Below are 26,668 nucleotides of genomic sequence, written 5' to 3' on the forward strand. Positions count from 1 at the left end.
ACACATTTGGATAAAGTTAAAATTGAGTGAAACATGAGTCTGTGACTTTGAAATGGTAAAATACCCTTTGAAATAGACTAAAACTATGATAGTACTCCGGTTCGCTCATTATCTGGTTGAATGAACTAGATACAGTATGCTACAAACTACAGACTAACCGGTGTAGATGGCGACGGCTCCTGCGTCGTAGTACTCCGGTTCGCTCATTATCTGGGTTGAATGAACTAGATACAGTATTCTACAAACTACAGACTAACCAGTGTAGATGGCGATGGCTCCTGCGTCGTAGTACTCCGGTTCACTCATTATCTGGTTGACTGAACTAGATACAGTACTCTACAAACTACAGACTAACCGGTGTAGATGGCGATGGCTCCTGCGTCGTAGTACTCCAGTTCACTCATTATCTGGCTGACTGAACTAGATACAGTATTCTACAAACTACAGACTAGATACAGTATTGTACAAACTACAGACTAACCGGTGTAGATGGCGATGGCTCCTGCGTCGTAGTACTCCGGTTCGCTCATTATCTGCACCTCCAGCTCCTCGTAGTACTTGATCTTGGCCTCGAACTCGGACAGTTTTGGGTCCTGTTTCATGAACTCCTCCAGGTCCTCATCACGTGGCACGTTCCAGATCGGCTCGTAGTGGGCGAAGTGATCCAGGGCTGTTGTTATTTCCTTTTAAAAACACAATACACAGATTTTTGTTCAAGTAGTTCTAATAACACTCCAGTCATAGAAATATGCAGAATTATTTACTAGTCCACCGGACAAATACACCTAGAAATCTACTTGTCCGCTAATATTTTCACTTGTCCAAATAAATGGTTTATTTTGTTGAAGTGTCAGGATGATGTTTGCGATTGCTAAAATTGAAACTGCACTGAAAATATTTACTTGTCCACTGGACAAACCACTGAGGCACATGTTGTTTGTCCGAATAGATTTTCACTTGTCGGGACAAACAGACAAGTGCTCATTGCGAACACTGCACACGCTCAATTAGAAATGTCAACACCTACATGTAGAAACTGGTATACTCAAACTAGTTCTAATTAAATCGAACCTCATCGTGAAAAAAATTAGGGGAGTGCTTCACTGCTCTCCTAATTTAGATTATTGGGCACCATTTAAGATATTACCATACTAATGCCATATAAATTCACATGCTAAGGGGAGGTAAAAATTGCTCTTCTTGAACTAATCTTAGGAGTGACGAGGAATGAGAGTAACAGCTTCCCTTAAAGGGACATTCCAGAGTTTGCTGCATTGTAAGATGTTTCCGACTAATAAAATATTTCTACGATTAAACTTACACATTAAATATATTTTCTTGTTTAGAATATCAGTGTCTGTATATTCAATGTGTTTCTGGTCATCTTAATATTTGTAAGAAGCCCAAACTGGATTTTGTCTTCAAATAATGTTTTACGTACGAAAATAAATATTTTAGGAAATAAAATTAAATTTACGCCAGTACAAATATTAGAACGATCAGAAACACATTTAATATACAGCCACTAATATGTTATGCAGGAAAATATATTTGATATGTAATTACAATCGTTAAAAGGTCTCTGTTAGTCGATAACATCTTAAAAATTGCAGCAAACTCAGGAATATCCCTTTAAATGGCTAAGTCTGTTAAATTATATTTATTTACCAGAACACTTTATAACAAGTCCTATCACAATATAATATTATCTCACTTGTAGCAGCTATGGCAGTATTTACATGCTTTATTTGGAAGCCCATAATTTTAATAAATTTAAAAAAAGAGTTTTTATTTAAACGTTGGTTTAGGATGTTTTTTTAGGTGTTTAGGCATCTTGTTGATTGCAGAGTAACTGGAGGTTAAAAAAAAAATCTAGTAGCGCAGCGGACTACCAGGTTTAAACATCTGGTAGCCCTAATGAGAAATTGGTGGCCAAAACACCACAGGCTACTGCTAAGGTCGAGCCCTGGCTAGCCCTGTAAAAAGCTATGAACAGCAGTCTCTATAATCCTTACCTTCTTCGTGGAGTTGATCGAGGTGGAGAGAAGCGAGGCCAGCTTGGCGATCTCCTTATTGTCCGACACACTCTTGTAGTAATTCTTCGCCTGTTGCTGAATGGTCATCTGTACCGCGGGTGCCTCTCCCTCCCCCCGGCCTTTCCTCCCCTCACGGAACGACCCCTCCGATGGAGCGTTACTGGTGACACTTGCCCGCCTCTCCCCGGAGGCCAATTCACCTGACATCGAACCCGACTGCTCCAAGAAGAGCGGCTTGTGATAGCGCTTGCGCTCCTTACTCCACTGGGCGACCCCCTTGCTGACCGAGATGATGTTCTGAACAGCCTTGTTGAGTGCCTGCTGGACTTCGTCTAGTACGGGCTGCATCATGATGTTTGGGATTGCCAGGATGGCATTCGTGCGGAAGAACGGACGACTGTCTTTCTTAGTTTCACCAAATCCAGAATTGTCAGCTGAAGTTAACAACAGAACATAAAATTATAAAATAAAAGTTAAAAATAGAGTGTAAATTTATACCATACGTATATACTGACAGTGTTAACAGAGTATGGTTGTAACCCACATAGTATATAGACTGTAAATATACAAACCAGGAAGAGGTACCGGCTGCCTTACCCTCAAAACTACCACTCTTTTCTGATTAATAACTTATTTACAGCAGGATAATAATATTTGACCCTAATATCATATGGGTATTACCCATTGTGGTACAGATTTCAAGTATGCTTTATTAAGTAAAATAAGGTACCAGTAAGTTTAATGTGAATTAGGTTACTGGCATTATATTTTTGACATGCAATTTTGATCCTGTTACTTTTAAAAACCATTCGAGCTGCATACTAGAATATTATTACTGTAATAGTAATACATGTTAAGAAGTTCTCTAATTAATCTTACATATATAGATGACCAGAGTGTTTAAAACATTGATGAGATATTGTTACAGATATAGAATATTGAAGGGAAAGAGTTAAGATGTTCATCAAGCATTATTAGAATATTATTACAGTAATAGTAATACATGTTAAGAAGTTCTCTAATTAATCTTACATATATAGATGACCAGAGTGTTTAAAACATTGATGAGGTATTGTTACAGATATAGAATATTGAAGGGAAAGAGTTAAGATGTTGATCAAGCATTATTAGAATATTATTACTGTAATAGTAATACATGTTAAGAAGTTCTTTAATTAATCTTACATATATAGATGACCAGAGTGTTTAAAACATTGATGAGGTATGTTGATCAAGCATTATTACAGATATAGAATATTGAAGGTTTAAAACATTGAAGAGTTAAGATAAGTAAATGTAAATGTATAAGTTCCCTAATTAAGATTACATACCGTATATAGATGGCCAAACATGTGTTAAATGTTACAGCTATAGAATATTATTACAGCAGTAAATGTAATGTTTACTAATTAATATTACATATACAGATGGCCAAACAAGTGTTAAATATTACAGCTATAGAATATTATTACAGCAGTAAATGTAATGTTCGCCGAGTAATTTTACAGATATAGATGGCCAAACAAGTGTTAAATATTACAGCTATAGAATATTATTATAGCAGTAAATGTATTGTTTGCTAAGTAATTTTACAGATATAGATGGCCAAACATGTGTTAAATATTACAGATATAGAATATTATTTCAGCAGTAAATGTAATGTTCGCCGAGTAATCTTACAGATATAGATGGCCATGATTGTTAAGATATTGACAAATGTTACTGTATTTATAATATCATTACAACAGTAAATGTATAGGTTCCCTAATTAATATTACATTCATAGATGGCCAAACAAGTGTTAAATATTATTGTAATATTGTTCTAGCCATCTTGATTGTAAAATGTAGGGAGAGGCCTTAATATAGGCACTTGCCTGTTGGCTAATCCCAAATTTGATCTGCGAATAAATATTGTTTAAACCAAGTGTTAAATATTACAGATATTATTACAGCAGTAGGTTCACTAAGTAATCTTACAGATATAGATGGCCATGGAGCTGGACGTGATCCTCTTGCGGAGAGACTCGAGCGTGTTGCGCACACACCGCAGCAGGGCGTCGAGGTTGCGCACACTGAAGTGGTTGAGTAGATCCGTGGCCGACTCCTCGATGTTCTCCCGCATTTCCTTCTTCTTCTTAGCCATCGCCATCGCCTTTGTCGACTTGGGACGCGACTTCGCGCTCGCCGTGCGAGACTTACGCGAGTCCGACGGACTGTCGCTTGAAGGCAGTTTCTCGTCATCTGGAATTTAAAAATGTCAGAAATATCAGTTTAGGTTGTAAGACAGCAATGAAAGTAGGAGATTTCAAGTATTTCATCATATTATTCTTTAAACAGTTGTAAGGCAACAATGAAAGTAAGTGATTTCAAGTATTTCGTCATGTTATTCTTTAAACAGTTGTAAGGCAACAATGAAAGTAAGTGATTTCAAGTATTTCATCATGTTATTCATGAAACAGTTGTAAGGCAACAATAAAAGTAAGAGACTTCAAGTATTTCGTCATGTTATTCTTTAAACTTTAAGGTAAATTGATTGTTATAAATACAGAGGTAAAAGTGTTCTGTATTACGTTGTGTTATTTTACTAACAGAATTCTGTGTTGTGTTACGTTTCAACGGGTCCCTGTATTGTGTTAATTTTTAACAGATCTCTATGTTAATTTTCAACGGATCTCTGTATTGTGTTAATTTTCAACAGATCTCTATGTTAATTTTCAACAGATCTCTGTACTGTGTTAATTTTCAACGGATCTCTGTATTGTTAATTTTCAACAGATCTCTATATTAATTTTCAACAGATCTCTGTACTGTGTTCATTTTCAACGGAACTCTGTATTGTGTTAATTTTCAACAGATCTCTGTACTGTGTTAATTTTCAACAGATCTCTGTACTGTTAATTTTCAACAGATCTCTGTATTGTGTTCATTTTCAACGGAACTCTGTATTGTTAATTTTCAACAGATCTCTGTTAATTTTCAACAGATCTCTGTACTGTGTTAATTTTCAACAGATCTCTGTACTGTGTTAATTTTCAACAGATCTCTGTATTGTGTTCATTTTCAACGGAACTCTGTATTGTGTTAATTTTCAACAGATATCTATGTTAATTTTCAACAGATCTCTGTACAGTTTTAATTTTCAACAGATCTCTGTACTGTGTTAATTTTTAACAGATCTCTGTATTGTGTTCACTTTCAACGGAACTCTGTATTGTGTTCATTTTCAACAGATCTCTATGTTAATTTTCAACAGATCTCTGTACTGTGTTAATTTTCAACAGATCTCTGTACTGTGTTAAGTTTCAACAGATCTCTGTATTGTGTTAATTTTCAACGGAACTCTGTATTGTGTTAATTTTCAACAGATCTCTGTTAATTTTCAACAGATGTCTGTACTGTGTTAATTTTCAACAGATCTCTGTACTGTGTTCATTTTCAACAGATCTCTGTACTGTGTTCATTTTCAACGGAACTCTGTATTGTGTTCATTTTCAACAGATCTCTATGTTAATTTTCAACAGATCTCTGTACTGTGTTAATTTTCAACAGATCTCTGTATTGTGTTAATTATCAACAGATCTCTGTATTGTGTTCATTTTCAACGGATATCTGTATTGTGTTCATTTTCAACAGATCTCTGTATTGGTGTTTTTTGTGTTCTTTTACTTACAGCATTTACAATATTTACAGAATTACAATATTCTGTATTATTTTCTGATAAAACTCTGTATGTTATTTTTCTGAAGAAAACCCCCCTGCACTGTGTTATTTCGTATGTTTTTCATCGACATAATTTTGTATTATTTTTCGGACATAATTCTGTATTGTTTTTATTTTTTGTGTTGTTTTTTTTACTAACAGATTATGTATTATGTAAATTTGTATTAAATTTCTGACAAAACTCTGTATAATTATAATTTAGTGCTATTTTTCAGACTGAACTTTCTGTGAAGTATTTTATGTTATTTGACTAACAGAACTCTACATTGTATTATTTTGTATGTTTTTTTTATTGACAGAAATCTGTATCGTCTTTATTTGTTATTTTTCTGACACAATACTGTATAGTGTCATATTGTGTTATTTCACTGACAGAACTCTATATTATATAACTGTATGTGACCTTCACCTTCGACCTCGTCCTCCAGGTCGGCCTCCTCGTCGCTGGCGTCGTGCTCGGGCTCTGTCTCACACAGCATGTTGATGAGCTCATTGGCAGCCTCCTCCACCGTCTGGCTCTTCGTCTGTAGTGACTGCGAGCCCTTCACACACAGAGCCTACAACAGGAGGGAAATGCTTTACTTAACAACGCATTCAACACATTTTATTTACGGTTATATGGCATCGGATATATGGTTAAGGACCACACAGATATTGAGAGAGAAAACCTTCTGTCGCCACTTCATAGGCTACTCTTTTCGATTAGCAGCAAGGGATCTTTTATATGCACCATCCTATAGACAGGATAGTACATACCACAGCCTTTGATACACATTTTATTTACGGTTATATGGCATCGGACATATGGTTAAGGACCACACAGATATTGAGAGAGAAACCAATGGCTGGAACGAGAAATCGCCCAATGGGTCCACCAACGGGGATCGATCCTAGACCGACCACGCATCAAGCGAACAATTTACCACTGGGCTACATCCCAACCCTTGACCTGGAACAGAGACACATTTATATTACTGACTGAAGCACTGGTTAAGAAAGAAAGGAAATCTTTTATTTATCGACGCACTCAACACATTTTACTTATGGTTTATATGGCGTCGGATATATGGTTAAGGACCATACAGATATTGAGAGAGGAAACCCGCTGTTGCCACTTCATGGGCTACTCCCCTAAATTTTGCGATAGATATTATATATTAATTTTCATTTTTTTTACAATCTCCCTCCAAACCTTCCGAACATTCCCTTGGCATTAAACCTCATGTCACTGGAGCCCCCCTAAATGGATTTTCTGGATCTGCCACTGATGACCATACTGTATATTTACCACAGTGTTCTCGATGAACTCCTCCACCGACCACGGTTCGTCTCCGGGCAGCTGACACAGCGTGGTGGTGGCCATATCGCGGAGGATTGAGTCAATGCGGAACTCAGTGACGTCGTGGGCGCGGTTCATCAGCAGCTCGAGTTCCGCGATGGCCACGTGCACGTCAGCCGTGTACTCCTTGATGTTGATCGACGACCATGACAGCGTCGTGATGCCCGGCTCAATAACATCATCAACCTTCGCCACGTGCAGACCCATCAGCAGCTCAAACGCAGCGGGGATCTTTGCACGCACTCGCTTGTTCTCGTCAAGCATCATCTGAAAGAAAAGTAAAAGTTTTTAATGGTAAATGATGGTGCGTTTCTTTAGCTAGGTGTGAAAGTAAAAGTTTTTAATGGTAAATGATGGTGCGTTTCTTTAGCTAGGTGTGAAAGTAAAAGTTTTTAATGGTAAATGATGGTGCGTTTCTTTAGCTAGGTGTGAAAGTAAAAGTTTGTTTTTATTTAACGACGCCACAAGAGCACATTGATTTTTTATCTTATCATCGACTATTGGACATCAAACATATGGTAATTCTGACACTGTTTTTTAGAGGAAACACGCTGTCGCCACATAGTTAGCTAGGTGTGAAACTTTAAATGAAAGGATACATATAGAGAATACTACATTCGTGTCTGTTAAGATACCATTTATCTTATGATCTGTTTTAAAACGTATACTATGTTTTGTATAATTTTCTTAAATAAAAAGCAACAAAAACGTGTTTTAAAAAAAGCAAGTAGACATGACAGTATGTTAAAATGTGGAATTGAAAAATATCCAGAGTGGGCTTGTATAGCGATACTATACTCGTAGTACATAATGGGTCTTCAAATTAAAAGGTTTTACCTGTTGGTCAATCTCAAGCCATACTGAACAAGTATTTTGACTGTAATAAATATTATTTAAATCAATATTGAGCTAGCATTGCACCTTCAAATTCTGTTTTGTTTTCAGGTTCATTTTTTTATAACAAGTTTGAGGATTACGAAAAGCACACAGGTAGCTTGAGAATTTTGTGTAAGCTTACAGTATTTTGTGAACAATAAACATAAAAAATTATTAACATCAGTACCGGTGCTTAAGTTTTTTTATTGGGGGAAGTGATGGGGGACTAGCGGAAAAAAATTCTCTCAAACTGACTAATTTTTATTAAATCGGGGAAAAAAAAATCCGCAAAAATAAAGTATTTTACATTACTATTTTTTATCTCCACCTGTGTTATACAAAGATATATTCACTGACCTGCAGTGAGTTATAGGTGTCCTTGTATTCCGTTTGTCTCGCCCTCATTAGTTTCGCCACTGGTGGAATGTCAAGGCCAAGGCGGGTCATACATTCCGTTTCCCTGATCATCGTCATGAGCAAGGGGTCAAAGTTCACGAACAGCTCCTTGGTCTCGGGGTGCTTCACCAGCAGGGAGGCCTGGAGGCCTGACTTGGCAGCCTCCACCTATAGACAAAACATCTCAGTTAAAAAATAGATCATTCATATACTTCATATTTGTACAGATACCTGGCCTCTACCCAGTGACGTACCTAGGGTATGGCAAGTATGGCACGTGCCCTCGGTGCCACTTGAAGGGGGAGTAACTGAGCAGTTTCTATTAAAGTCAGACGTTATCTAAAATATTATGGGTGTCAGATGTTTGGACAGGGACGCAATTTCAGTGCTTGCCATAGGCAATATTTTTCGTAGATACGCCACTGCCTACAGGAAAAACATCGATCAGTTATATACCAAGTTATGTGTTACAGAGTGGAAAAAACATCAGTTATTTATCATGTTACACATTACATATTAGGAAGTTATATATCACATTATTTCTTACATACTAGGAAAAACGTCAATGTTATAATACTTACATACCACATTATGTATTATATACTGGGGAAAATATCACAGTTATATACTGCATTATGTAATAAATACTGGGAAAAGCATCATAGTCACATACCATGTTATTTATTACACACTGAAAAACAAAATTACAGTTATATACCAAGTTATGAACCCAGGACCTACCAGTCAGTCTGATGGCTTAACCACTACACCACCGAGGCCGGAGAGCTCAAGTTAATTATCACACAGGTACCCCCAAACAGAAACGCCTAATACAAATACTATAGTTACATATATATTAAATAACATTACTATAACATATCTGACATTGTTTGGGGATACCTGTGAATTATCACTAACAGGAGCAGTTATTATAAACACTACAAAACAGGTTTAAAACTCCACCATCGTTAAAGGGACATTCCTGAGTTTACTGCATTGTAAGATGTTTCCGACTAATAAAATATTTCTACGATTAAACTTACATATTAAATACATTTTCTGGTTTAGAATATCAGTGTTTGTATATTCAATGCGTTTCTGGTCGTCTTAATATTTGTAAGAAGCCCAAACTGGATTTTGTCTTCAAATAATTTCGTACATACGAAACAATTATATTTTTAGAAATAAAATGAAATTTAACCTAGTACAAATATTAGAACGATCAGAAACACGTTTAATATACAGCCACTAATATTTTATGCAGCAAAATATATGTGATATGCAATTACAATCGTTAAAAAGTCTATGTTAGTCGATAACATCTTAAAAAGTGCAGCAAACTCAGGAATGTCCCTTTAAGTGAAAAACAAGAAATAATCACGTGTTCACCTGTCTAATCCAGCCCCTGTGGTAGAGGAGCTCGAACTCGAGCAACACCTTGGCCAGTTTGTTGAAGTTCTTGATGATCCTCTTCGCCTCGTTGCCCTGTAGGATGGTCGGATGTTGCTGGAACACCTCCATCGGCTCCTGGATACGGCGGAACAGCTGGCGGGCCCACGAGATCTTACCTGTATATACATACAAAAACAAAGTTAACATACTTAAATGTAAAGCAAATATATGTATAAGTTTCGGAATTTTTGCAGAGGGGTGGGGGTTAATCTGTGGCAGTCATCAATATTGTATACCTAAATATTTGAATTTAAGGGATTTTATTAGGGGTGGGAATTGGTAAACTGTAAAAAAAAAAAAGAGGAAATCTAGATGGGTCCGGGGTGGTGAACTGTAAAAAAAGAGGAAACCTAGAGGGGTCCGGGGGCAAGGATGATTAAAATGCGAGGAAACGCAATGTTCCATGAGAGGAAAAGTGTGGATCCGAGAATTCCCATCCCTGCTTTATACAAAATACATTAAAAAAAATACCTAAATTCGCTTTGTACAGGAGGCAGTTTGGGGTAGATTATTTCGAATCCCATGCAATCTGCAAATGCACCCGGTAAAGGAAAGAAAAGGAATATTGTTTATGGAACCTCAGCATATTTTAAACTACATCTACCTAGTAATCATTCATTCATTTCAACTTATTTTCGTGCTTATATCCAATTAAGGTTCAGGCACGTTGTCCTGGGCACACACCTCAGCTATCTGGGCTGTCTGTCCAGGACAGTGGGTTAGTTGTTAGTTGGTTAGTGGTGAGAGAGAGAAGAGGATGCAGTGGCCTTACACCTACCCATTGAGACTCGCTCTGGGTTGGACTCGGTACCGGGCTATGAACCCTGTACCTACCAGCCTGTAGCCCTATGGCTTAACTACTGCGCCACGAAGGCTGGTGGTTATTATTCAGACACTTGATTGAGAGCGAGAGAGGAAACCTGCAGCCAAAGAGGCTACTCAAACTAAAAAGCTGCAGGGGATCTTTTATATGCACTTTCCAATAAAAAGGCTAGTACATACAACAGTAATCACATCTAACTGAGCTACAAACCACCCCACATACGAGCCCGTATGTATGACCAACCCTCAAAAATATCCTGAATTTTATAACAGATCACTAAAAATATCTTATGAATGAATGAACCTGCAAATGTTGTGTAACATGTGATTAACTTGATTCACATTTTAAACAAAACCTAGCCCCACAGCTGAAGAAAGAAATGTTTTATTTAACGACGCACACAACACATTTTTATTTACGGTTATATAGCGTCAGACATATGGTTAAAAAGCACACAGATATTGAGAGAGGAAACCCGCTGTCGCCACTTCATGGGCTAATCTTTTTGATTAGCAGCATGGGATCTTTTATATGCACCATCCCACACACAGGATAGTACATACCACGACCTTTGTTACACCAGTTGTGGAGCACTGGCTGGAACGAGAAATAGCCCAATGGGTCCACCGACAGGGATCGATCCTAGACCGAATGCGCATCAAGTGAACGCTGTACCACTGGGCTACATCCCGCCCCCTACAGCTTAAGTGACCGAGACTGACCTGCAATGGGTGGCAGGTCGCGCGCAACGGGGGGGTCACTCTTGTTCTTCTGGTAGATGCGGGACACCATGTCGATGTCGCGGCCGTAGTGACTGAGGATGCGCTGGTACTTCTCGGGGATGCCGAGGTTGGGGATGTTGAGGTACTCAAACTTGCGCAACAGCTGGAGAGCCCGCGTCGTGCTGGAAATCTTCTCAAACTGAGAGTCCATGAAGTTGCAGATGTTCATCTGTCAACACAAGGGCAAGATCATGATATATTATGGTTTATAAAACAACAAAATATATATTTCATAAAAACATAATGATTTGTTATTTTGCCAAGGTTTATAAAACAAAAAAATATATATTTCTCAAAAACATAATGATTTGTTATTTTGCCAAGTTACCGGTAAGCACAAGGTTAGTTAATTAATAACAAAATGGAACAACATGCACGAACAAAGATCTACATCATTGGTCTAAAATTCAAAGAGGTTATAACTGATATTATGTGAAGTTCTGGAATGACTGAATAATTTAACTATAGCACTTATATATTTTGCGATGTTCAGGCATGTTTTAAGACAGACATAACTTTAAACACTGGTATTTTGTGAAATTAATGGATGTTTTAAGAAAGTTATGCCATTCTGTATCATTATATAGCTTTTAGTGAAGTTCAATTGATGTGTTAATAATGTTATACCCATACTGACTCCAAACCCTGCGTGAGTGCTCCGCAAGGCTCAATGGGTAGGTGTAAACCACTTGCACCGACCAGTGATCCATAACTGGTTCAACAAAGGCCATGGTTTGTGCTATCCTGCCTGTGGGAAGCACAAATAAAAGATCCCTTGCTGCTAATCGGAAAGAGTAGCCCATGTAGTGGCGACAGCAGGTTTCCTCTCAAAATCTGTGTGGTCCGTAACCATGTCTGACGCCATATAACCGTAAATAAAATGTGTTGAGTGTGTCGTTAAATAAAAGATTTCTTTCTTTGGTGTTAGTGAAGTGATGGTGTTTTAATTATACAACTCTGGACATGACAACAATTATATGGTTGTCATGACAACACAAAGTTAAATGATGTAAGTGAAGTGATGTTCTTTTGAATACAAAAGTTGTGAGAGGAGTGAGAGAAGGATGTAAACAAAAGGCATGAGTGAGAAGATGTAAACAAAATGTGACAGGAGTGAGAGAAGGGTGGAAACAAAAGGCATGAGTGAGAGGACGTAAATAAAATGAGAGGAGTGAGAGAAGGATGTAAACAAAAGGCATGAGTGAAAGGACGTAAACAAAATGTGAGATGAGTGAGAGAAGGATGTAAACAAAAGGCATGAGTGAGAGGAAGTAAACAAAATGTGAGAGGAGTGAGAGAAGGATGTAAACAAAAGGCATGAGTGAGAGGACGTAAACAAAATGTGAGAGGAGAGAGAAGGATGTAAACAAAAGGCATGAGTGAGAGGACGTAAACAAAATGTGAGAGGAGTGAGAGAAGGATGTAAACAAAAGGCATGAGTGAGAGGATGTAAACAAAATGTGAGATGAGTGAGAAAAAGATGGAAACAAAAGGCATGAGTGAGAGGACATAAACAAAATGTGAGATGAGATAAGAGAAAGATGGAAACAAAAGGCATGAGTGAGAGGACGTAAATAAAATGAGAGAGGAGTGAGAGAAGGATGTAAACAAAAGGTGTGAGAGGAGAGAGACGTAAACAAAAGTTGTGGGAGGAGTGACAGAAAGATGTAACCGAAAGGCATGAGAGGAGTGAGAAAATGACCATAACAAAAGGCATCAGAGGAGTGAGAAGGACGTAAACAAAAGGCACGTGAAGAGTGAGAGAAGGATGTAAACAAAAGGTGTGAAAGAAGGATGTAAACAAAAGGTGTGAGATGAGAGGATGTAAACAAAAGGCATATGAGGAGTGAGAGAAGGGTGTAAACAAAAAGAGTGAGAGGAGTGAGAGAAGGATGTAAACAAAAGTTGTGAGAGGAGTGAGAGAAGGAGGTAGACCCACATGAAGATCCTGTATCTGGCGTTTGAACTCGTCGAAGTCCTGGTCGACCTCCATCTTGCGCTGGTCAAGATAGTCGTAGGGTTTCTTCTTCATCGACGTCTGGATCACACTGAACTTGTTGGCCATCACCTCCAGACCTGCCAAAGATATCATGTTACAATACTTATTGACTGTAAACAGTGTGTGTGTGTGTGTATACAGCAGCACAAGATCTTGCAAAAGGATAAAATGTCACAACACTTGATATTAACTAAACTGAACAGTGAGTGTGTATGCCACAAGACCGTGAGAACATGTTACAACACTTAAATGACTGTTAACAAGAGTGTATTCATATGCAACATCACGAGATATTAAATGTAAACAACTAGCCTTTATTAAAAAAAAAAGACATTGCCACACTTAATGATTTTGAATAGTGTGTATGTGTAAATACAACACCACAGGACTTAAAACAATTATTACAAAAGTTAATATTTAGTAATTGTAAACTACTTATTTAATACCAATATTTGCAATAGTAGATCTATCTAAACCTTGGTTTAATGACAACTCAGCACATTTAGAACTATGGCTATTTGCTGTCTACAATATGATTATTTCACTATTAGGTTGAGACCAAGCAGTGGATTTTATATATGCACTTTTCCATAGGTAGGACAGTACATACCACAGCCTTTGATGCACCAGTGATTTAGCATTGGTTAGAACAAGAAAAGGCACTGGAGTCCATCAAGGGTGATCACAACTTAGGCATGTGCTTGACCACTGGGCTACATTCCAGAGAACAATAAGAACTAATTATATAACATGATGACAGTGGTCTCTCCAGTATTCAGGAAAGGGATGGTGGGAATCGTTAGAGCTGGTTCCACTTATAGGAAGGGATGGCACCTAAGATTTGCAGGGTACAAGTACTTCAAAAATGTCTTGTAAACGTCGATGAACCTGATTACTCTGGTAGTTCAAGACGATGGCATGACTTGCGATTTTGGATGGCAGCCTAAATAAATGAATGGCAGATATTACTATCGCTGCCAATGGATGCCGGGCGTATTGGAAATTAGTCTAATAGATGGCGGGCCCACCATTGCTTATGACATGTAGCGAGACCCCTGACATGATGATATCCTACCTTCTATCTTGGAGTCAGCCAGGTGGGAATACGACTCCATCGTTTCCATCATCTCAATGATTTTCTTCAGCCGGCGCGTGAACGTGTCGAACTTTCCAAAGATGTACATCTCTGAGAAGTCGAACGGCCGCTCGTTGGGCATGGACTCGAGTTTCTGCTTCGTCTTGTGGAAGTGTCGCTGGTAGTCCTCGTTGAGCCGGATACAGTCGTGCAGTTTACGCAGCACAAAGTCCTGGGACTGGGACCACATCGTCTCCGAGCGGTCGTCAGTGATGTACGCCTTACACGCTGTGATCATCTGGTTCGTGATCTAAGAGATAACAAGTTGAAAACATACAGCAGCCATGTTAGAGATGTGATACTTACTTTAATAGATGCTAAAATAATTGTTTAAATGCTGAAAACTACATATGATTTTTAAATAAAGGTTATTAGCATTTCAGATTAAATCCAGTCTACATTGTAAAAATTATTTTATTCAAGAAAATATTGAAATTAGATAAAAAGACAAAATATTGTATGCCTGTCATGTAGTAAAAACTGCAGATGAATTACAAGCACATTACTTTGTATATAAATTATTTCCATTTATGGCCGAGTGAATTACGAACAGATTTGTTACCATGTGTCAACAGAACTTAAAATTTGCATATACAGCACAAGAATTATCTCCCCTTATGGTCAACCTGATGGCCAAATTTTTAATCGACAAACTCCAGATTTATTTTCCTCTTTTTCAACATATTCTTCCTATTTCTCACACTCTTCCTTTTCCCACCATCACAGAAATTGTGGGTTATAAAATTATACTACAGTACATTTTTAAAGGGACAGACCCTAGTTTCAACGCGTGAAAATTAACACTAAGTTTAGTTAATCTACAAACCTGTAACACATTTGGATAAAGTTACAATTGAGTGGAACATGAGTCTGTGACTTTGAAATGGTGAAATACCCTCTAAAAATAGACTAAAACTCGACTCCATAACTGTTACTTCTCAGACGCACATGTGTTTTTAAAAATATGAGAAATGCATTTTGTGATATTAAACACCAGGATGACCAAAAACACTTCGAATGTAAGGAAATTAATAATCTAAACCATAAAATCTAAGTAAAGTATGATTTTAGTTATTAAAAACAGCCATAATAGTAAAAAATATGCCTTAGTGTTTAAAAACTAGGGTATGTCCCTTTAAACTACAGTTTTTTGTCTCTAATCTATGGTCATTTCAACCAATTTCAATAATAAGATAGCAAAAGAGGTTTGGGTCTAAGGAAGCGAACCATTATTTATGAATACCCTGTTATTTGTAGACTGTAACACTGGAATAAGATACTGACCTTGACAAAGAGAGATGTCATGCGTTCGGATGTGTTGTAGTAGCGAGAGATACTGTGAATCATCCGGATCGCGTTGATCAGGCCAGGAATCCCCTCCAACATCCCCACCTGTCCAGCAATAATCACAGTTTAATTAAACATTCCACAAGAGACAAGCACATGTTGCGGTTGGAGAGACAAGGACTGGGATGTGGAGGTGGACAGTGAAAGAAGTTGAAAGATAGGAGTTGCCAGATCGGGAAGAAATGAGATGGAATTCAAAGGAGAGAATGGAAAGGGGGCAGTGGGATAAAAAAAGAAAGAAAAAAGATTCTAACATGTTAATTAATTCTTACCGCAAACTAATTAAACATTTCCACATGTTAATTATAACAGACAAAAACAAAAGAGATAAGTATCACTGTTATAAAATAGATTTTAGATAATATAAATGTATAACAGTTATAAAATAGATAAATGATAAACATATGACTGTCATAAAAACTGAAGAAAAAAAAAAAAGAGTTAAACATAAGGGGCCGAATTTACTAAACCTGTTTTTCCTAAAAACAGATGTTTAAGCATTGAAAATATATGCAGTTTCATCCATGTACGTCAAAAACAGGCTTTGCTAATTCAACCCATGATTTTTAAACATAAAGAGTGCATCAAACATGCAAAAAGTTAAATGAGTAAAAAAAAGAAGATAAATGTAAGACAGTTATTAAAACGATATGATAAAAGAAAACTGGACGACAGTTGTTTGTGCACTGACCGGGTCGCTGTTGTAGAGCGGGTCACAGAACTTCTCGAGCGTGTAGAGAAACTTGACGTTGTCCTTCGCCTCATTCGCCGTGTCCGTGATTCGACGATCAAGCTCCTGCCAGATCTGAAAAATTCAATTTGTATTTTAAAATTAAGTTTTAACAAAATCTCATACTGAAGAATAACATTGTCGATCTGGCGTTAAATAAATGTAGATGTATCACTGGATTACACATTCTACTATAATGTAAAACAATGAATATAGTTATATGCTGCCAAGCAAACAAAACATATTTGTATTTAGAAACACTCAGCTCCACTCTGGACTGATGTTTTTTTTGTATTGTTGTTTGTTTGGGGGGTTTGGGGGAAGGTTTTTTTAGGGTTGAGGTTTTATTGGGGTTTTCTTTGGTTTTTTATAAAGTTCATGAGTGCTTGATAAACATGAGTTGTGTCCCATGCTTGTATCAATTTTATAAAAAATTAAAACTAAGAACATTTATTTATTAAAAACTGCCTGCTTGTCATATTACTACCCACCTCACCCCCACCCCAACTCCCTACCATCAACAAGGTCCAATATTTATTCAGGTCATTTATCTATCAGCTATCTCAAATAGGTCCACCATTTATACAGGTCACCCATTTAGTTCTAAAAACGTTCACAAAACCATGAAAAACTACTCTGATACTGTTACTGTTACTCTAGACTGTTACCTTGATGAGTTTCGACTTGGCAGCGTGCAAGATTCCCAGAACGGCCTTGACCTCGTTACTCTTGATCTGGTCAAGCAGGTAGTTGAAACGAGACATGCGTTTCTTCCAGTGGTCAAGTTCCGCTCTCGGACCGATGTCATCCGCTTCACGCCGCATCTGTTCACTCTCAGCAAGAACCTGAAACAAACAATTTGTTCTCTAAATGCTAGAATGTAAACAATCATGCAACACAGGGTATTCTTGAAGATTCAGTCTAAAACAATAAACGATTTGTTATTTCTACACAAGAATGTAAGCAATGTCGAATCACAAAGAATGTAAGCAATGTCGAATCACAGTGTATTCTTGAAGACTCTAAATCAATTCCCACATACATGTATGTTGTATTTGTTTAGTCCATCTACCTGCTCTATCTGTTTCATCCACCTGTTCTATTCAATCAATCTACCACGCTTGACTGATCCACATGTTCTATCTGTTTAATCAATGAACTAGTTGTGTTTAATCCACCCACCTGTTCAATCTGTTTAATCCACCCACCTGTTCAATCTGTTTAATCCACCCACCTGTTCAATCTGTTTAATCCACACACCTGTTCAACCTGTTAATCCACCCACCTGTTCAACCTGTTAATCCACCCATGTGTTCAATCTGTTTAATCCACCACCTGTTTAATCCACCCAACTGTTCAATCTGTTTAATGCACTCACCTGTTCAATATGTTTAATCCACCCACCTGTTCAACCTCTTTAATCCACCCACCTCTTTAACCTATTTAATCCACCCACACGTTCTATCTGTTTAATCCATCTACCTGTTTAATCCACCAACCTGTTCAATCTGTTTAATCCACCCACCTGTTCAACCTATTTAATCCACACACCTGTTCTGTTTAATCTATCTGTTTAATCCACCCACCTGTTTAATCTATTTAATCCAACCACCTGTTCAATCTATTTAATCCACCCACCTGTTTAATGCACCCACCTGTTCTATCTGTTTGATCCACACGTGCATGCACTCCTCGATGGCCTCCAGCGACTCAGAGCTGTTGGCGACAGCCTGGTAGTCAGCGGGGCTGTTCACCTTACTCAGGTTGTAGCCCTTACACGGCTTCAACGTCACCTTGTTCTCCAGACTCTCCTGGGCTCCTGCAATATGACAGAGAGTTCTCATTTCTTTAGTGTAACAAATAAATACCTGTAGCTACAGAGTACGAAAATCCAGCACTCTACCGACAGAGTTAACAGGGAAAGTTCCACTAGCTACTGCCAGTATGAGCACATAAGCAATACTGCTACAATAACATACCGTATATCGCTGTGTATTAGTCAACTTTTCAAGCCTCTAAATACCATCATGAGAAGAGGGGGTCAGCCAATACACGGAGTCAACAAAAAATTTCTAAGAAAATACAACAAAATATTGGCGTGTACAGAAATACAATACTAACGAAAATGTGCTGTTCAATCTCGGCTTCAAAACCTTACCGTTGCCTTATTTAATCTGTATTTTTAACAGCCTGTATTAAGTCCCATACAAGTATCTATTTGATTGTTTGATGCACACAATAAAAGTTATATTTTATTTGAGAAATGAAATGAAATTTATTTTGTTTTTATTGTGTTGACAATTTCCGGTAAAAGTCACTAACAAGTAGTACCAGTATTTGGCGACAAATGCTCAATTTTCAGGTAGATCAATTTCTCATTTTTCAAACATCCATTTACAGCAATAATTGTTGAACTGCATGAATAAATATAACATTTACACTTCCTGTAACATCAAATTTCCTCTTATTTTTCAATTCTCCATTATTCATTCCCATTCGGAACTAGCCAGCGATTTTATTTAAACATTTTGAAACAAAAACACAAGTAGCTTCCTGCAAAGAAAGTTTACACTGGGAACAGCGTCTGACGTTACAGTCACTAGCAGCCAGTGATGTAGATCTTCTTCAGGTCACATATAACTTTGAGTTTATTTTCACAGAAAAAGGTACAAAAATTGTAATGTGACACAACAGACTTTGAAATATAATCAAAGTATTTTATTTAAAATTTGGTAATACATAACTTTTAGGCTGGCTATGCCATTCCCAAGATGCCTTTTGGAACCTGCTATTGTCCAACTTCCAGAAGTAGTTTCTACACATAAAAGTAATAGTTTCTATACCGCTTTTGACTGAATCATATTACAAAAATATAACTTGAAAGGGGTTACACGATAAATAAAAAAAAAATCTGATAGATTAGCTTCACGTTCTGATTTCGTGGTTATTTTTTTTGGGGGGGGGGGGGGGTATGGCGCCATACCCCCTACTCCAGGGAATATACCCCTGGCCATACTACCAGTAATGATAAGAGTAATTAATTTTGTCAAAAGGTTGCCCCTATGGCACCATACCCGTCTCTGGCAGAAACCATGCAATTTTGGTTAAATTGTGCATTCTCCCTATCCCTGCCCCTGGCCATACCCCTGCCCCTGGCCCTATCCCTCCTGGCCATACCCCTGCCCCTACCCCTGGTCTCTGGCCATACCCATACCCCTGTCCATGGCCATACCCCTGTCCCCCATGGCCCTACCCTGTCCCTGGCCATACCCCTATCCGTCCTTGGCCATACCCCTGCCCCTGGTGGATGGTGTGGCCCTACCCTGGACTGACCGACAAGGACGGAGACGAAGGAGTCGAGAGAGTTAAGGAACTCGGAGCGCACGGCCGCATTGTCCTGGTTGTTGAGCTGGCCCCACCCGTTCTCCAGCTTCTTTAGCGCTGGGATGAAGATCGTCGACAGCAGGCTCTCCACCGCATGCAGCAGACCGCGACCGTTCTGGTCAGTCCCGCTCGTGTCCAGCTTCGTGAAGCTCACGTCCTGCAACAAACACACACTCGCATCACAAGCAAATACAGTTTAATTTGAATAATGTTTTTTTTTTTATTATTGCTTGTTGTCACATGAATACATAACCTGACCTCTCAACTTTATGCATCGACCTCAATATCTCTGGGTTTATGTGCAGCAAAATAATTTTTAGTAAAGGTTTGTTTGTGATATCAATGTCCCAGGATTTACAGCAAAAACATTTCTAGTAAAGGTTTGTTTGTGACGAATTCACATAAACATATATGTAAAACTGTACAACTTTAAAGGGACATATCCTAGTTTTTAAACACTAAGGCATATGTTTTACTATTAGAGTCATTTTTGATAACTAAAATCATGCTTTACCTTGATTTTATTGTTTAGCTTATCCATTTCCATACATTCGAAATGTTTTTGGTCATCCTGGTGTTTTTAATATCACAAAATGCATTTCTCATATTTTTAAAAATGCACGTGTCTGAGAAGTAACAGTTATGGATTCAAATTTTAGTCTATTTTTCGAAGGTATTTCACCATTTCAAAGTCACAGACTCATGTTTCACTCAGTTGTAACTTTATCCATCTGTGTTACAGGTTTGTAGATTAACTAAACTTAGTGTTAATTTTCATGGGTTGAAACTAGGGCTCGTCCCTTTAAATGTGGCTTTTTGGGTGATGTTTTTATACAAACTCTCTAGGAGTCATGAACTAATCAAACCTTAGATATGTTCTGTTCTGTGACGGGGTTTCCAGTCGGCACCTTGGTGAAAACCAGACAAACGCCACGTAGAGGGGTGGAGCCGTCAGTCACAAACACTTTAGGCTTTGTCGATCGAGTCGTCTTTACGCCAGGTGGCCCCACTCGGATATAGTCCACTAAAATGGTCACAGCAGTTGAGTAAATTACACGTCAATACATCAGCTAAATATCAACTAAATCAGTCACAGGGAACATTGTGTTTTCAAGATCTTGATTAGCAATATTTCTAGTCAATTGAAAACTGATTAGCAACCACTGTTTAATGTTTAAAATTGTGTAGTGATCTCTGAAACTTTTGTGGCAAATCGCAATACATGTGATACTTTAACAAAATGTTCCCCGAGTTATATCTATCAATGTCAACTAGATTAGTTACAACAATTAATATCAGTTACATTAGTAATGGCAATAGCAGTCAAATTAATTACATAGAAGGTAAAATTAGTTATTAAATAACATCAATTCAATTAGTTACATCAATTAAAATCAATAAACCTAGTTACAGCAATTAACATAAGGAAAGTTTGTGTTGCTCTAACATTGAAGTATATCATTCACCATTTTAAATGATAATATACTATCAACAGACCTTGACATTCAAGGGGAGCTATCACTCTCGCTTCCCATCACTCCCCTGAGATTAGTTCAAGGATAGTAAGTGTTAGCTCCCTTTATCATGTTCATTTATATTGTATCAATATGGTAATATCTTAAAGGGACATAATTCCTGAGTTTGCTGCAATTTTTAAGATGTTATCGACTAACAGACTTTTTAAGGATTGTAATTACATATCAAATATATTTTCCTGCATAAAATATTAGTGGCTGTATATTAAACGTATTTCTGGTCGTTCTAATATTTGTACTAGGTTAAATTTCATTTTATTTCGTAAAATATGTTTTTTCATACGTACGAAATTATTTGAAGATACAATCCAGTTTTGACTACTTACAAATACTTAGATGACGAGAAACACATTGAATATACAGACATTGTTATTCTAAACAAGAAAATACATTTAATATGGAAGTTTAATCGTAGAAATATTTTATTAGTCGAAAACATCTTACAATGCAACTAACTTAGGAATGTCTCTTTAAATGGTTCCCAATAATCTAAGCTAGTGGAACAATTAATCACTCCCCTCAGTTTTATTTTGTTCTCATGGTCTGTGTTAGCTCATAAAAACATTCTTTTAAATGTAATAAAAATGTTTTTGTTAAGCAATAATTAACCTTTTTTGTAGTGATTAGTTATGGTTGTTTTTTACAATCTGTATTTACCAATCCACAAAACAACAAAAAGTCAGTATCAAACTGATATGAGACTGTTCATGATAATCTAGTCCAACGTACTGCAGTATTACAAATCAGCAGTAAAATTATCATAAAAACATAACCCCCACCCACCCCAAATGAAACAAAAATAATTGTTTTCCTATTATTTGTAAGTGTTACGAGCTACTCACTTATAACCAATACAACAGTTGAAATAAAGTAAAAGCTGACAAATACACACATAAATAGAATATTTAGGATATACACATGTACATGTATATATCTGCATACTATATAATTATGTGTATGTATTAAATGGTAGGTATTTCATGCTGTGCGGTCTACAACTTCCAATAACATGCATGACACAATATGAAATATGTCTTCAATGGCACACTGTATATGACACAAAACATCAAACACATGTATCATCTTGTATATTTACTTGTCTACAGGGACTGACACAATATGAAATATGTCTTCAATGGCACACTGTATATGACACAAAACATCAAACACATGTATCATCTTGTATATTTACTTGTCTACAGGGATTGACACAATATGAAATATGTCTTCAATAGCACACTGTATATGACACAAAACATCAAACACATGTATCATCTTGTATATTTACTTGTCTACAGGGATTGACACAATATGAAATATGTCTTCAATAGCACACTGTATATGACACAAAACATCAAACACATGTATCATCTTGTATATTTACTTGTCTACAGGGATTGACACAATATGAAATATGTCTTCAATGGCACACTGTATATGACACAAAACATCAAACACATGTATCATCTTGTATATTTACTTGTCTACAGGGCTTGACACAATATGAAATATGTCTTCAATAGCACACTGTATATGACACAAAACATCAAACACATGTATCATCTTGTATATTTACTTGTCTACAGGGCTTGACACAATATGAAATATGTCTTCAATAGCACACTGTATATGACACAAAACATCAAACACATGTATATCATCTTGTATATTTGACACAATATGAAATTGTCTACAGGGATTGACAAACACATGTATCATCTTGTATAATGATTGAATGAAATATGTCTTCAATGGCACACTGTATATGACACAAAACATCAAACACATGTATCATCTTGTATATTTACTTGTCTACAGGGATTGACACAATATGAAATATGTCTTCAATGGCACTGTATATGACACAAAACATCAAACACATGTATCATCTTGTATATTTACTTGTCTACAGGGCTTGAACTTAACGACGGCACTGACAGCAATTGCCGTCATTGAGATATAAATAGCCATAGGCTGGAAGCATCACTGATGGCACAAAAGTGCCGACGGTAAAGCTCATCAATGATGGCAAACTGTTTACATCTGATGTACATTATCTGCCAGTATATAACATTAGTACATTTAAAATAGGTCTACAAACAGAAAAATAACCTTTCAGTCTTATTTATTTGCTGCAAATGTCTTTCTTTTTTTTCAATTGCCATGGGCAGGCTTTAAATTGCCGTCAGTGTCCATTTTACTCACGGCAATTTTGTTTTTAAATTGCCGTGGGAGACAAATTCTTAAGTTCGAGCCCTGTGTCTATACAACCCCTGCAATTAAGAAAATGTCCATGGCAAAAAAACCTGCCATTGAAAAAACCTGAAAATAGTACAAGGCAAAAAAGTGCAGTGAAGAATTAAAAACTATACGGCAATCTCCACAGCATTGCCGACTGCTGATTGCCATGGGCAATTGCAGGGGTTGCTATATAAAATATCCTACATGTTAAAAATTTGAAAGCGTTTGCTTCCATTGTTACAACACAAATGTAAAAAGAATATGACAATTAAAACAGTTACAATGTGTAATACATCACAACTGTAACAACAATGAAATAACAGAAACACACAAGTATATTAAAAAAATAATAATGGATAAGTGAATTATTGTGATGTATATACAAATGTAATGTTAATGAACACATATTAATAAACAAAACAAAACAAAAAACCTAAAAATATATAGATTCCATTACGTTCCCATCACCTTGTTAATTCCAGTATTTCCAAGTCAGAAAAATCATTTTTAGTTGTCTATATCCAAACAACTTTTTGATCGCATGCGTATTAGTACATGGTAAAACAAAGCACTGTCAAAAATATACATTAATTTTAATAATGGAAAATACTTAAAGTTTACAGTCCATATAACAGCAGCTGTACCATACAGTACCATGCAACCATGCAGATATTTAGGAATAAATACAGCTTTTGGGCTGTGGCAACAGGTAATACTCATAACATAGGGCATGTGACATGTAACATATAGGGCAATGTGATATAATGTGATATACATGTCACTGTGATATAATGTAAGATTTATATAAATCACTATCAAATGTAACTGTGGTAGAACATGTATCACTGTTTGACATATAGATCACGGTTGTATAAAATAATTATAGGATACTACGATATATAAAATATAGGTCACTGTGATATGTAAAATACAGGTCAGCATATGTACTACAAAGGTCAGTATATCATATATGTAAAATATGTCACTGTGAGATGTAAAATATGGGTCACATTATGTAACATATGGGTCATTATGTCACCTACATGTATATGTAACATACACATCACTGTCATATTTAACATACAGGTCACTGTGATATATATTTTAGGTATGAACCATAATATACCTGTAGTACGTCCCACAATGCATCAGTTCTCAAATGTGTGCTAGAATGAACATCTTTATTTTGTTTATACTGACTTTTCAAAATGCATTCACAACAAGTAGTTGAGCTGTTTACATATATGGTATCCAGGTTACTGTCCGGTTCAAAACAACATGCTTATCAACTGAATAATGTACCAGAAATACCAAACAATTTCCTGTCAAGCATTTTGTACCCAATTCAAATGTTTTGTTGTTTACATACATTATTGTGGTTGCCCTAGTAATAAAACTGAATGTGTGGTCAGTACAAGAATTTATCAAGTACACACAACCAATTTGTTTTCCAAATACACAATGTATGTTACCTAATCGAGAGGGGTGTGTATATATTCTGAAAGTCTTTGTAATTATGCTTGACATGTTTTCACAAATTAATAAATATTTAACTACTAGTACTACAGCCCAGCACCAACATGTTATACCAGTTTTTACATTCCGTGAAAGCCACACAGAACATTACAGTACATGCAATACGTTATGTCAGAGAAAAAAATACTGAAACTGAACAAGTGATTATTTTCTAAGCATGCAATGTATCAAGAAATACCACTGATCTCAGTAATATAGTCGCTATTTATTACACACCAGTGTAAGATATTGCTCATGTCATAACAATCACTCAATATCTAACTAGTGTAATATTGGCGTGACGTAGATCACTTGCTGACCCAATTCGTAGAAAAATAACATTTAGTAGGTCCCGCAATCTGCTTACAGGTACATCTGCGTTGTGGATTGTTTGTAGTTGGTTTGTAATAAATAAAATACTAAACTAGCTTGCCTGTCATACGATTTTTATTAAACTCGTGAACAGTGTTGGTATCTGATGAGCGAAAGCGAACCAAACCTGTTCACTCATTTCATAAAAATGGTATGACAGGCAAGCTCGTTTAGTATTCTACATGTATATATTCACACAACATGAGATTTGATAGTCACTATTCAGAACCGATAGTTGATATTTATTAATCAAGTAACATTCAGATAATATACAGTAAAGTTTAGTTTGTTTAACAACACCACTAGAGCAAATTGATTCATTAACCATTGGCTATTGGATGTCAAACATTTGGTAATTTTGACATATAGTCATGAGAGGAAACCCACTATATTTTTCTAATGCAGCAAGGGATGTTTTATATGCATTTTCCCACAGCACATACCACTGTCTTTGATATACCAGTCATGGTGCACTGGCTGAAACGAGAAATAGCCCAATGGGCCCACCGACGGGGATCGATCCCAAACCGACCACACATCAAGCAAGCGCTTTACCACTGGGCTACATGAAGTGGCGAAGCGGGTTTCCTCTCTCAATATCTGTGTGGTCCTTAACCATATGTCCAACGCCATATAACCGTAAATAAAATGTGTTGAGTGCGTCATTAAATAAAACATTTCCTTCCTTCATCTTACCACTGGGCTATGTTCTGCCCCCATAACATACAGAGAAACCTGTCAAATCGAGACCCTCTGTAAAGTGGAATTCCCTCAAAACTAAATGTTTTTCACTGTACCCTTTAAACTATCAGTACAGAAAATAACCCCTCTAAACTGGACAGTCTTTTTTATATTCACTGTTAAGAAAACATACTTTGATATCCACTATTCAGATAACATATTTTAACATGAAGTTTACCATTACACACATTATTCACACATATTATGATATTCACTACTAAGATTATTTGATATTTAATTATT

General features: G+C 36.8%; 1 protein-coding gene across 1 annotated transcript in view; it reads right to left on the reverse strand.

The window, feature by feature from the left end:
• Window positions 1-26,668, reverse strand: part of LOC121388054 (dynein heavy chain 5, axonemal-like) — a 114,209-nt gene that overhangs the window by 66,179 nt on the left and 21,362 nt on the right. Inside the window, 16 exon segments of the mRNA XM_041519258.1 lie at window positions 482-683; window positions 2,016-2,470; window positions 4,016-4,279; window positions 6,168-6,315; window positions 7,047-7,364; window positions 8,331-8,537; window positions 9,759-9,937; window positions 11,367-11,595; window positions 13,366-13,502; window positions 14,501-14,810; window positions 15,845-15,952; window positions 16,599-16,712; window positions 17,306-17,482; window positions 18,293-18,456; window positions 19,971-20,178; window positions 20,888-21,045. Of these exon segments, the coding sequence (XP_041375192.1) occupies window positions 482-683; window positions 2,016-2,470; window positions 4,016-4,279; window positions 6,168-6,315; window positions 7,047-7,364; window positions 8,331-8,537; window positions 9,759-9,937; window positions 11,367-11,595; window positions 13,366-13,502; window positions 14,501-14,810; window positions 15,845-15,952; window positions 16,599-16,712; window positions 17,306-17,482; window positions 18,293-18,456; window positions 19,971-20,178; window positions 20,888-21,045 (3,378 nt within the window).

The sequence above is a fragment of the Gigantopelta aegis genome, chromosome 14, assembly GCF_016097555.1.
Source record: "Gigantopelta aegis isolate Gae_Host chromosome 14, Gae_host_genome, whole genome shotgun sequence".
Lineage (NCBI taxonomy): Eukaryota > Metazoa > Mollusca > Gastropoda > Neomphalida > Peltospiridae > Gigantopelta > Gigantopelta aegis.